The sequence below is a fragment of the Montipora capricornis genome, chromosome 7, assembly GCF_036669925.1.
Source record: "Montipora capricornis isolate CH-2021 chromosome 7, ASM3666992v2, whole genome shotgun sequence".
Classification (NCBI taxonomy): domain Eukaryota; kingdom Metazoa; phylum Cnidaria; class Anthozoa; order Scleractinia; family Acroporidae; genus Montipora; species Montipora capricornis.
In genome coordinates, this window is record NC_090889.1 from 38,044,982 (window position 1) to 38,057,481 (window position 12,500).

The 12,500-nt window shown below is 40.3% G+C and overlaps 2 protein-coding genes across 2 annotated transcripts in view; one reads left to right on the forward strand and one right to left on the reverse strand.

Moving 5' to 3' along the window:
- LOC138057123 (carboxypeptidase B2-like) overlaps nucleotides 1–7,075 on the forward strand; it is a 13,436-nt gene extending 6,361 nt beyond the window's left edge. Inside the window, exons 4-11 of the mRNA XM_068903181.1 lie at nucleotides 216–437; nucleotides 945–1,046; nucleotides 1,442–1,546; nucleotides 1,861–1,971; nucleotides 2,483–2,573; nucleotides 3,831–4,033; nucleotides 5,510–5,600; nucleotides 6,886–7,075. Coding sequence (XP_068759282.1) covers nucleotides 216–437; nucleotides 945–1,046; nucleotides 1,442–1,546; nucleotides 1,861–1,971; nucleotides 2,483–2,573; nucleotides 3,831–4,033; nucleotides 5,510–5,600; nucleotides 6,886–7,070 — 1,110 coding nt within the window. The 3' untranslated portion in view covers nucleotides 7,071–7,075. The remainder of the gene's footprint in view (nucleotides 1–215; nucleotides 438–944; nucleotides 1,047–1,441; nucleotides 1,547–1,860; nucleotides 1,972–2,482; nucleotides 2,574–3,830; nucleotides 4,034–5,509; nucleotides 5,601–6,885) is intronic.
- A 1,322-nt stretch (nucleotides 7,076–8,397) lies between these two features.
- Nucleotides 8,398–12,500, reverse strand: part of LOC138057124 (carboxypeptidase B-like) — a 16,444-nt gene continuing 12,341 nt past the window's right edge. The window contains exons 9-10 of the mRNA XM_068903182.1: nucleotides 9,812–9,896; nucleotides 8,398–8,650 (exon numbers count right to left, since the gene is read on the reverse strand). Coding sequence (XP_068759283.1) covers nucleotides 8,469–8,650; nucleotides 9,812–9,896 — 267 coding nt within the window. The 3' untranslated portion in view covers nucleotides 8,398–8,468. The remainder of the gene's footprint in view (nucleotides 8,651–9,811; nucleotides 9,897–12,500) is intronic.

Genomic DNA, 12,500 nt, shown 5'->3' on the forward strand with positions numbered 1-12,500 from the left:
GGCAAGCTTTGCCATCCAGCACAAAATTGTTTTGCATTTTTCAAACTTCCAAATCGCTTTAAAATTAAGAACTTTCCACTTCTGGCATCTATTTTGAACCACGACCACTTTTTATGATTGACAAGGTCAAGTGACACGGTCATGCAAAGGGGTCAGTAGGCAGCTATTACGCAAAGGGCCCACAGTGAGAGGTCATACTTATTTCTAATTTATAGGTGGACTTTTGGAAACAATTAACACGCAAAGGAAAACCTGTAGATATCCGTATTTCACCAGGGAACATATACGACAACATCACGCAACAGTTGTTGACCCACGATATCAAGTTCAAAATTCAAATGGCTGACTTGCACTCATTTATTGACGAACAAAATGGTGAATCGAACAGAGGCCGAGGACCGCACGCATGGTTTGATAAATATCATTCGCTGGAAGAGGTATGGATACAACAATAGACTACAGCTGAGGTTGCCTAAACTCTGGCCGGTTCGTGGATCAATCATACCTAGATAGCTGACATTTGTAGTAGCGTTCAGCTGAAAATGGTCTGCTTGAACACTAAGAGGAATAGCCTGCCGTGGGAAACACGAACACAATTGTTCAAAAAAATTCTTCCCATTAAAATTCTTATACGAACGTTTCATAAAGGCTTTTTTTTTAATCTCAGTGCGAATTTCTTTATGAATAAGACCAGTGGGTTTGGACGTTTTTGCTCCAAAACACCTCCAAATGCCGGAAAATGCTGTTTGTTCCTAGGAAGGAGAAATAAGAGACTGATTCGAACGTTTCGGAGAGTGCCATTTTCATGGAATCAGTGCGTTTCAAAGTTTTTCCGCAAAAATTATTCAAAATGCCTCCTACGGTTCTTTGTTAACTTCTATTATCTTTTAAACTGCGAAAAGATTTTCATATTTTTCCTCAGAACTCATTTCTTTCTGCTTAAGATCTTCTCCTGGCTTCAAAATAAAGCTGATAACTGCAAGGAGAGATGCCAGTTATCAGCAATCGGAAAGTCCATTCAAGGGAGAGAACTTTACGTCCTTAAGGTGAGAGATACTCAAAAGGGAAAGTTTATGCGATCATTAATGATTGGCAGGTCTCAACTATTTTACAATTTGCTCCTACTGAAAAGTGAACGTAATATTTTTCTTCTTTTCTCATTCATTTTGGGTTGTTAGGAAGTCATCTATGCTAACAGACACACTGCCATGTTTTCGAGATCTTCTCGTTCACTTACCTCCGTGATCTTCTTGTTTGGAGTCTCAAGCGTGCCTGTATTGTTTAGCTTATTTTTCTTTATTCCTTTTTCTTTTTGTGGTCCAATAAACTTGGTAAAGTAATACAAATTAAACGGTAATAAAGAGCTTTGAATAGTATAAACACCCCCAAGGAAATTCAATAGTGAAATGACTGGGGGCATTTTCTTCACGGTTTCTTTCAGATCCAAGCAGAGCGTCTAAACCCAAAGCCTTTGATGTTCATCAACTGTGGAATCCACGCTAGGGAATGGATCTCACACGCAACGTGTTTGTTCCTCATTGATCAAGTATGGATTTTTTTGCTAATTTCTTTGATTCCTTATTTTTGTGGTAGGTTCACATATTTTGAAAAAGTTCTATTCTGAGTGGAGAATATATGAATGGTTATTCTTCAGTGATATTTTAACCCATCTCAAGTAAGAATAGCACGAAGCAGTCTTGGATTGAGGATTCCACCTAAATTTATTGGCGGAATTACGGATTTGATTTCTAAGAACTACATGCAGATTCTAAAGCTCTTTATTTTCCAAGATTTCAAAATTTTAAATTTTATATAGAATGGGTGATTATCACCACATACAAAGATATGTTTTCTCTCTAGCTGATAGCCAATGATTCAGACGACGTTGCATTGCAGAGGATAATTAGGAAAGTGGATTTTGCTATCTTGCCAGTTTTTAACGTCGATGGATACGTCTACACTTGGAAAAAGGTAGGAAGAACTTAAACTGAAACAATTAAGAGACTGCATTGCTCAGGAATCAAACATAATTGAAGAGATACGACCTATGTTCGACGAAGAGATGGGTAGCAATGTGTTAAGTCAGAGAAAGGAATGGGTGTAGTCCAAAACAGAAATTAATGGAGCACGAGAGAGAAAAGATTGAGGCACGAGGAAGCAAACGATGAGGTCATACGTAACGAAAAAAAGAAAGAAAGAAAACTCTCTTTAACGAAGAACTTGTGACACGCATTTACACCTAGCGCGCTGTGGCCTTTACAGGTGGAATAAGCCAAGCTACTTGTTGATTTGTTCGAGGGAATCGAAAAACGAGTTAATGTCCATGGGAGAAGCAAATAAAGCGCGATAGACGAAAGAAAGAAGCACGAGGGAGAAACAAATGAGGTATTTAAGATGAAAGGAGAACGAGCGAAGCAGTGACCTTAATCGCTCAATTAACAAATTCTCTAAGAAGACCAATGTTGTACTTTGTCATGAATAGGATCGTATGTGGCGAAAAAACAGAGGTGTAAACCCTGGTTCTAAATGTGTGGGAACAGATCTAAATCGAATTTGGAGTTTCCACTGGGGAGGTGAGTTTGAACTTTTCCCCCAATTCGTCTTAAGTTTAGACCACGAGCATTGCCTCTTTCGCCACTTAGTTCGGCGAGCGTACAGCGCAAAAAAGACCTGGGCAAGGAAAGGGACCGCGGAAAATCTGAGCGGCGAATCGAAAGAGGGAATGCTTGTAGTCTAATTATCTTAAGTTTGCTAGCTTTTGCTATCACTGAAAGAGTTGCATTTTCAGCTTGTGACATTTATGAAAACTTCGGTATCTAATAAAAGCCTTAACTTGTGTTGACAGCATCGCATCCGTTTTCTTATCATTATCATTAATCATCAATTTCTCACATGGAAACAATTTTCTCGAAATCTTTTCGGCCAAGCCCACTGTTCTTAAGTGCAAGACCACTTCCGTTGCCATCCATGGCTCCAGCTTCTCTGTTGCTCAACAATGTAGGTTAACCACCTCAAACGAAATAAGTTTCGCGATAGAATGCAACCAATCAGACCAAGACCAAACGTGTTTGATAGCATTGGCGTCTGTGTTCTAATTATTACGATAAGGCATGTTGTGGCTTTATGTGTACGCCCAAAAACTGTGATCATTGTATACATTTAAACCACCGGCTGCACTCGTAAACAGAAACAGTGCAATTCGATGCAATCGCAAATTCCATTAGAATCATATGCATGACGTTTTACAGCTTTATTAAAGAGGCTGTGTCACACTATTTTAGGGTGTTTAGGGGAAATCTCTAATTAATCCTGAGTTTAAATCTCGATAAATCAGTAGCAATGTGGAATTCCTTTACTGATAAAACTATCGTTACATTAAAAACAAGATAATTCTGAACAAAAACGATCTCTATTCAGGCAATTTGCCATAAACTTGAAAAACGTTTGGCCGACTTTTTTCAAGATCACTCAAATGCAATCCGTTTCAAAATTGTCCATTTGTGTCCATCCGAGCTTCTCTTTCCTATAGTTGTATTTCGTTTATGTTGTTCAACAGTATTAGGTGGTTACTGCAATGTTTCATTCTATTTTTTAGGCATTTTGGCTGTCATCAAATTGCATCATTTTGTGTGACATACCCCCTTTAAAACAAAAGGAACACGACGCCATACCAACGAAGCTTCCTTTAACCAACGCCTATCACCGAAACGTCAACTTTTACTGTCCATTTTCCGACATTAAATGAAACATAACAATCAAAGCTCATCTGAATTCTTGGTATACAATTAGGTAACGAAAGTAAATTTAATAAAGAAAATCGTTATTGTCAGAAACTGGGGCCAGCAGTGACCCATGTAGCCCAACTTATCATGGAGGAGCCGCCATGTCAGAACCGGAAGTCCAGAGCGTGGCAAGGTTCCTTGAGTCACAACAACATCGTTTGGCTGGTTACCTTGACATTCATTCTTACGGGCAAATGATCCTGTTCCCATGGGGATACACAAGGGATCCGCCGGAGGATCAAGAAGATATGGTATGATTTAGAGTCGTACTCAGAACTATCTGATCATGACGCCGCTCAATTTCATTAAGTAAGAATTTTTTAAGAATATTATGGGATATTCACAAGGGTCTCTTTGAGGGTGACTAAAATGTCAGTCGTCTGATTGTCTTTTTGTCTTCCACTTTGTTTGTCAGTTCGTCCCTCCCTCCGTCGGTCTATCATTTGTCTTTCATTCAGTCAACGTCTTTCTGTCCACACGAGCTTCATACCGTCCATCTGTCTCCCTGACTGTGTGCCTGCTGTCTGTCTCTCTGTATGTCCATCTGCTGGCCGTATGTCCTTCAGTAATTCAGTCCATTTGTCTCCTAGTCTGGCTCTTTCCCTCTGTCCGTTCGTCAGTTTATCTGTCTGTCTCTCTGTGTGTCCGTCAATCTCGACCCCAGAACTGTTCTCTTAATTGAGGGAGAGAAGAGCTCTGGGGAACCATGACACGAAGTGTCTTCTCGTTGGTTTTCTCCAATTGGCGTCTCTAATTGGTGCATTCATGCTAGCACGAGGAGAGAGCAGGCGCCGTAAGGTTCCAAATAGCCAATTTTTGGCTATAACAACCCTACGGTGCATGTTCTTCTACATAGAGTTTTCCAAAGGCTTGTGTCGATCCAAGGCTCTGGTGACGAGAATGTGCGTCCGTCAGTCTGTCAGTTATTCAGTCAACTGGTCTGTCTGTCTGGCTAGCTGGCTCTTCGTCCGTTTGACCACGCGACCAACTTTCTAACTACTGAAAATCTAACTTGTGATCGATCGATTGATTGATTGATTGATTGATTGATTGGTTCGTTGGCTGTATGAAAACCCTAATAAGCCGGAAAGTGACAATGAAAAAAAAATTGAAAAAAGCATACTACTATTTGTATATCCTAAGACCTGGAAAACAGTACATTCTTACAGTACCACATGGCAAGACGAGCACATTGCGAAACTATGTTGTCCTCCAAGCTTCCAATTGAAACGATAATGAATTTTCAATGCTATCAAAGCAGAGAAAAAAGTAAACAAAAGCTGTCTTCGATTTTAACTAGTCCTGTTAAAAATTTGATTTAGAATTTGATGCAAGCTTACCTCTTGCCGGACAAACATTGCTTTATCGGGCGCCATGTTTGTCAGTCATCTCCAGGAGGACGTAAATTAAATGGAATATACCATATATAGAAAGTTAAAGGAATTAATACAACTCGTTTCAACCAATCCGATACCAAAAGTTCTTCTTTTTAGGAAGGCAAGAGTTTTTTTTTTTTGGAGAAGCAAAGTACATTAAACATTTCCGTCTGCAAACGTTGACCTGATTTGGCATCAATAAACATATTTTTTCTATGGTCAAGCAATTAAGATGACTGCGATGTTTTCCTACTCATGGGTTTCAACCTTCCGGTATTTCAGCACTTGTGGGACACATTAATATTATTATAATATGTCATTCACGAAATATTTCCTTTTTTCTTTTCTTAGATACATGCTGCAAAGGCAATGGTCAAAGCAATTAAAACTCAAGGAGGTTACCATGCGAATTATACATTTGGACAAGCATCTCGTGTCATATGTAAGTGTCTGAATGTTGCAAACACATGGAAAATAAAATTGCCTCAGCATTTGAAATCAGACCCCTAAGATAAAAGTTATTGGTAGGAAATTATTTGAAGGTAATTAACAAAAGAATGAATTAACAGAGGATAGTTGACAAAGCACGTATATTATAAAGAACAAGTAAATTAATTTGTGTAGCACTTATATTTTAAACAGAGTTAACTGAATAGAGTGTAATGTGAAGTGCTCGATTTCTATCCCATACCTGTCCTTGTGTGGGCCCATTTCTATCAGTAGGGCTAACGCTCACATGGTTCATATGGGATAGAAATCGAGCACTTCACTCTATTCAGTTAACTGTTTAAAATATAATTGCTACACGGCCAACGTTTGTATAAACGTAACCTTTCCTTGTACTTGTACATGTTCATTGCCGTGACTTTAACATCTTCAGTTCCCACGACCTGCTCCCGTCTGACCTAGTAGCTCAGTCGGTAGAGCGGCGGAGATCTAACCCGAAGGTAGTGGGTTCAATTCCCACCCTGGTCAGAGTTTTTCTCTGTCCTTGTGTGGGCCCATTTCCATCAGTAGGGCTAACGCTTACATGGTTCATATGGGATAGAAATCGAGCACTTCACATTACACTCTATTCAGTTAACTCTGTTCTTTGTATGGATGAATTTGTGAATGCTTGGAGATTCCAGGGAGTGGAGCTGGCATCACTCTTTCTACATCTCTAATTTGAACTCCCCACCCCCATCTTTCTTTCTCTCTCTCCCTCCCCCAAATCTCTCTTCCCCCCCCCCCCCCCCTCCCAATCTCTCTCCTCTTGAGAAAGTACTCACTATCAGTGTGCACTGAATAGCAATGTGGTTTTCACGTTACGTCATCGCCACCATGTTGGTGGTCGAAAACAAACGATCTTTCATTTAGCTCCATTTGTTCATTGCAGCAATTGTTTATTGCAGCATTATCTGTGTCTCTCGAGATTAGTTACGAACCACCAAGAGAGGGAAAATATACCAAAATCAAACAAGAGGGTTTCTTTTTTTTTGCGAAACGCAATAGCCTTTATGCGTGATGACGTTTGACTAGCTATTTTCACCACCAAGCCTCGAATTCGAAAATCAAACAAATTTTTTCATGAGCTAAGTCCAAAAGGAACAAACTTGTAAAGAAGCACACGTCCGAACAGTATTGCATGTCCAGATGTGAAAATTTTGTGCAAAAGAGGCTTGGTGGTGAGTTTTGAGTATATTTCAAAATTATGCATACTGATGGTATCCGTCTTATATTTACAGATATCGAGTCGGGCACAACCAAAGATTATGTCTATGGCCATTTAAATGTGAAGTACGCGTTTTCGATGGAATTGAGAGACACCGGAAAGTATGGCTTCATGTTGCCCACACAGCTAATAAAGCCCACAGCAAAGGAAGCCTTTGAAGGAATCAAGGCTATGGTTTTAAACATGAAATTTAAATAATTGTATTTTGAATGTCCGGTAATTGGTGTCTTTTGAAGTTTGTTTGCTTGTTTGTTTGTTTGAAAGCGGGGCCGTAGCCAGTATGATGCAAACCGAGGCACTAGCTATAGCCTCAGTCATTTTTGCATGATTTCAATAAAGCGTGATTCCAGTATTGCCTTTAAATTGTACTCATCATAAAATACCTACGAAGAGAATTTAACCATGGACATTGCCTCAGTCATAGTTTTTTTTTCTGGCTACGGCCCTGGAAAGTCAACTCATCTTTATTAACCAAACAATGTTAGAGTCGAAACTGTTACAAGCAATACATCTACAACCATAAATTTCCAAAAACCACAAATGACCAGCTCCCAACGTCAGTGGCTTCACAGCACAGTTGGTTAGAGCGTCGCACCGGGATCGCGAGGTCACGGGTTCAAACCCCGTTGAAGTCGTGAAATTTTCAGGCTTCTCTACGCAATTGCAAAAATTGCGTTCATAACTGCGAGGATCATAGCTTCACTTGAACACATTGAATTGTCAAAAGCTATCAGAAGGAAGGGACAGTCTCTCAAACGGATTACGTAGCCTACGAAAGTAAAAGGTTCTTTAGTGGGGAGCAGAACAAATCACTGTTACAAGCACGAAAAGGGCGGCCTGACTTTTGTTCCCAGTCTCCCGTTTGTCCCAGATTTTTCAGATGTTTGCCATTTTCCCAAGAAATTTAAAGTGCTACTGTGATCAAAGCATCATTTTCTTTTTTCTTCAGATTTGGAAAGCGTGTTCACTCAACACCTCACTGGCAAAATTCTGAGCTTTGATTTTTATCTAAAATCTGTTTATCTTGAGTGCGAGGTTTGAATTTTACGGTCCGCCATTACTCACGTTCAAAACTGACCGATTGGACCTCAGAGGGTTGGAACTAGGGAAAAGTGACCTCACTTGCTCACGAGCTGAAAATTTCAGCGTGTAAACGCAACTTATTATATATGCAAAACACTAGTTTAGAAAGTCTGAAAGCCCGAAACTCCCGTGCTGCATATTAATTCAGGTGCGTACACACGCATTGCATTCTAAACCAGTGAATCTTTGACGTCATTTTCTCCTCGACCCAGCTCTTTCAAGATTTTAAAGTTTGTAATGGCGGACCAATAAATGACAAAATCCAAGTTAAAATAAACAGGTGTCTTTTTAAAGTCAGAATTTAAAGCTTGGGTCACTTAGTGTTCAGTGAACTTAGTTTTAAAATGCAAAGAAAAAGAATTATTAGTTTTTGGTCGTTGTAGCACTTTAAAACCAGTGCTTTTTGGCTGTGAAAAAAAGATCCAAAGCACGCAAATTCTACTTGATTCTAGCACATTTTATTTCTGACCATGAGCTCATTTTAAGTTTCTCATTTGTCAATCAACGAGTCAGCTACACTTTCATTGCGTCGACTAAAGCTTTCAAGCCCTCAAACGTCTCCTCTCCCGTAGGGATTATTTGTTCAGGCGGAAGTAGGAAACCGTATCGGCCTGTGTCACGCAACTCGACTGAGAATGAATATTTGACGCCAAGACTGCCGTATGTCCAGTCTTCTGACCCTCCAGACGCCGCATCTGACACAAATAAAACAATTATTGAAAGAGCTTGCCACTTCTCAATGACCTTGGAAAATGGTTACCCTCTTGGTCCTTACTCGTTGTGTACGAGTTGTTTACAAGACGCCAAAGATAACCCCTATTTATATCCAGTCATTGTTCGCATCATTTTAGCTATCCAGTTACCAACGTCATCCAGCCAGGAACAGTGCTCTCGCCCGTCTAATGGACGAATGACGTCACATCACACCAGTTTACAGTAGCTATGAAACTAAGAAACACCCAAAAACACAACGGCGCACATATTTTCACCTCCGCCTCTACCTGCCTACCTACCTCTTTGCGCATAAAGTCTGTAACAAAAGTCTGCAACAAGGCTATTTGTACGAAAGAGCACTATCAGCCGCTATTCCAACCCCTAACCTGTAGGATCACCACCCTTTGAGCTGTTCAGCATAGGATCAATAGGCTATTTCCGAGTTCATGTCTGCCTCCTTTTCAAAGTGAGTCTAAGTGCGAAGTTTTTGTGATGGTAATTAGTTCTACTTTACATATGAATGAAACTAATTCTTCGCACTTAGACTCGCTTTGAAGAGGAGGCAGGCATGAACTATTACTAGACTTTAGCCAACAGCATTAGGGGCTGGCTGGAGTACGCAAGCCAAAACAACAAGACAAGATGGCGACCCAAAAGCCAGGAACATATTGTTAGAGTAGACTAAGAGCAGTCCCATTTTCGTGGCCTAGTTCATGGAGCGCGGAACGAAAAGAAAAACAGACAACTCGACGGAATGCGCACGCACTCCCTCGACTCCATATTTCGAGCGTGCGGCCTCAGTTTTTTTGGGTCTTTGGTGATAGAGCAGTTTTCAAATGACTGTCGCAAAGAAATTACGTGATCGCATTTGCTGCGTTTTCTGATTAGTTTAAAAATCTCGATCTCTCGCCAGTTTATCAACCAATGAAATGGAGAGCAAAAAACAATCGCAACTTGCTCGCGCGATTTTTCCCGCGCTTTGAGCAAGTTACACGGAATTGCTACGAATTTTGATTGGTTCATTGCGCTGTTTGCAACTGCTGCGATTGGTCGAAGTAATTACTTTGGTATTTGTTTTACGACCCTCAAATTGAAAACCGCTCTTAAGTAGTCGGTAATAAAACAATCATTCAACTCCTTACAAAGCAAGTATGCTGATGATCCGTATTGGAAACGTGTGCCGTGTTTCCTATAGATAGCTTCGGCAGCTTTCTTTGCAACTCTCAACTGAAATGAACGCAAAAAGATGTGTAAGAGCATGCCCAGACAATAATACTCCTCGGATAATAAACAGGTAATAAAACAAATTTGTTTGTATTGAAGAAAAGGGGAAAATCTAAATCACAAAAGGAAGAGCTTTCCCAGATTTGGTGGTTGTTTTTTTTTTTTTCTTCATGTTATTTATCTCCTTGTTTAAAAGGGGCTGTGTCACGGCAGTTCTGCCGAGTTCATTTTGTATACTTTTACCGGGTTACTCACCCCTTCTCGCTATGCAAGTTAATGTCAATCCACAAATTACTTTTCAACAACATAAATCAAAGCTTCGTGACAAAAGACGTCTGTCGAGCATGCGGAAGTTAAGTTACAAAATGATAGAGATAAACTTTGAAAATCTGTTGGGCTGAACAGTTTTCCAAAACTCCAATAGGCCATTTTACAGTTGTTTGCTGTGCGACCTAGCCTATGAATGGCTGCGAGGCTGCCGGTGACCTTGCATTGATACAGCCCCGACTGCTTTTATCATGCAAATTGTGCTGTTGTAATTCTAATTAGTCCGTATTAACATTACAAAAGCACGGAGGTTTGTATCAAAACAGGATCACCGGCAGCCTCGCTTCCATTCGTAGGCCAGGTAACTTAGCTACAACTGTAAAATGGTCTATTGCAATCCATTTTAATCTTTTTCACTTTTTCCCATGCCTGCCCCCTTTTGCGTTTGCTGTTTTATTCAAGCCCTCCTTTGATGTTCTAAGTAGTTAGCTTTAATTAAAGAGAGGATGGGGGAGCTTGATCGCGAAGGGGCGGAAAAACCCATAACCCATCTTACAGAAAATGGTATCAATTCTCCATAAAGAACTAGAACGCAAACTGGTGTAACAGTTCAAGCACATGGAGTTAGATGTTCGAGCTTCCAGCACGTGAAGAAACCATACCAGATAAGTCCACATGAAGTGTTGCAATAGACCTTATTCACGATAGCCGCCATGTTGGACTTGCCTTTATCATGCAAATTAGCTACACATTTCTGAGGGGGCAAACAACACAAGTTCGAGAGATTATCACAAACATCTTAGCCACACAGATGATTCGTTTCACGTTCATTAAATGTTTATCACCTAATTAGTAAAATCGAATGCTTAAGTTACTTCGATGTTTTGTTTAGTGAAAAATGAGCAGATAACAAAGTAGACTGTCAAAATATCGGAGGCAATCAAAAGATATCAAATTATTATAAAAGGTACTTAATTCTAAATTCTAAAATGTACTTTTAGCAATGTTAATTCAATATTTCGACGAGCCGATTTTCCGCAATTTGCTTTTATTCCAATGTTTGCCCCCCAGCATAACACATGGCTAATTTGCATGACAATTTGAAAACCAACATGGCGGCTATTGTAAGTTAATAACTTTCTTCCTCTGAAAATGAGAGATGAGCCTTATAGAAGATTAGGGTCTTTACGATCTACGACGACGGCGACGGCGACGTCGACGAAAACGTCACCTCAAAACATAACTTTGCAAAATCGTAAATTTCTCGCGGTTAGGCCATCTCGTTCAAGTCGTACAATGTAGGCGAAGTATCCTAAAAATAAATTGGTACGAGCGATTTCTGAGTAAAAACAGAGACTGAAAGGGTCACAGTTGTGCGCTCGCGTTGTCGTTAAATAAAAATAGGCTGATTTAGCAACAGAACGGGAACGTCACTGGCGACGTCGCGCGCAGCAAAACTACCAATGAGAATTTAGAATAGAGAAGAAAAGTTAGGAGTCTATTCTATTCTGAAATCTCATTGGTGTTTTTTCTGCGCGCGCCGTCGCCACTGACGTTCCCGTTCTGTTGCTAAATCAGCCTAATGGTAATTGAACTGAGTGAAGTGCAATTTGGTCTGAATTCATACGTCTGATTTCAAAAATCGAACGAGCGCACAGCGCGAGTTACCCTGCGAGCAGTTGGTTTCTCCTTCGCTTCCTGAGAGAGAAACCACTGCGAGCAACCGTTGGTCTCTTTGAGTGTGCCGCCGTCCAGCGCCAACGAAGAATAAATTAAATTTAAACCGGTAAAATGAGTTAGTAAACTTGTTTTGGCGCTTGCGCGTGCGTTCAGCTACGAAACTGCTGCGTTTGGACATAGTTTAAAATGCATGGAGATGGTTATGAAACTGGACAAGTTCCTTTGTTTCAGGTTTTTGTCCGTATTTTTGGCCTTTACCCTGCACAAAACACACCATTTTTTTGAGAAGGTAACCAATCAAATCCTTTGATTAAATTATGCGCAACTAATTTGCGAGCCCGTGCGAAGCGAAAACAAAAGATTGAAAAGATTGTGCAGGGTCACGGTCAATTCAACATCCATTGCAACAACATTGTTCTCGCTTTTGAAAGTTCTAAGGTTTCATAACCAGTCCCTCGATTAACTATGGTTTGGACGAGCCTGTTGTGTAGTGATTTCCCGCAAAAGAAGACGAATTGACGTCAAATACATCAGGTGGGGTCTGACGTACTTCGCACTTGCTCGATGGAAAATCAAATGGTTGCTCGAAGTGGTTTTCCTATCGGGAAGCGTGAGTTCGATTTGAAATCACAAGTATGATTTCAGACCAAAATTGCACGA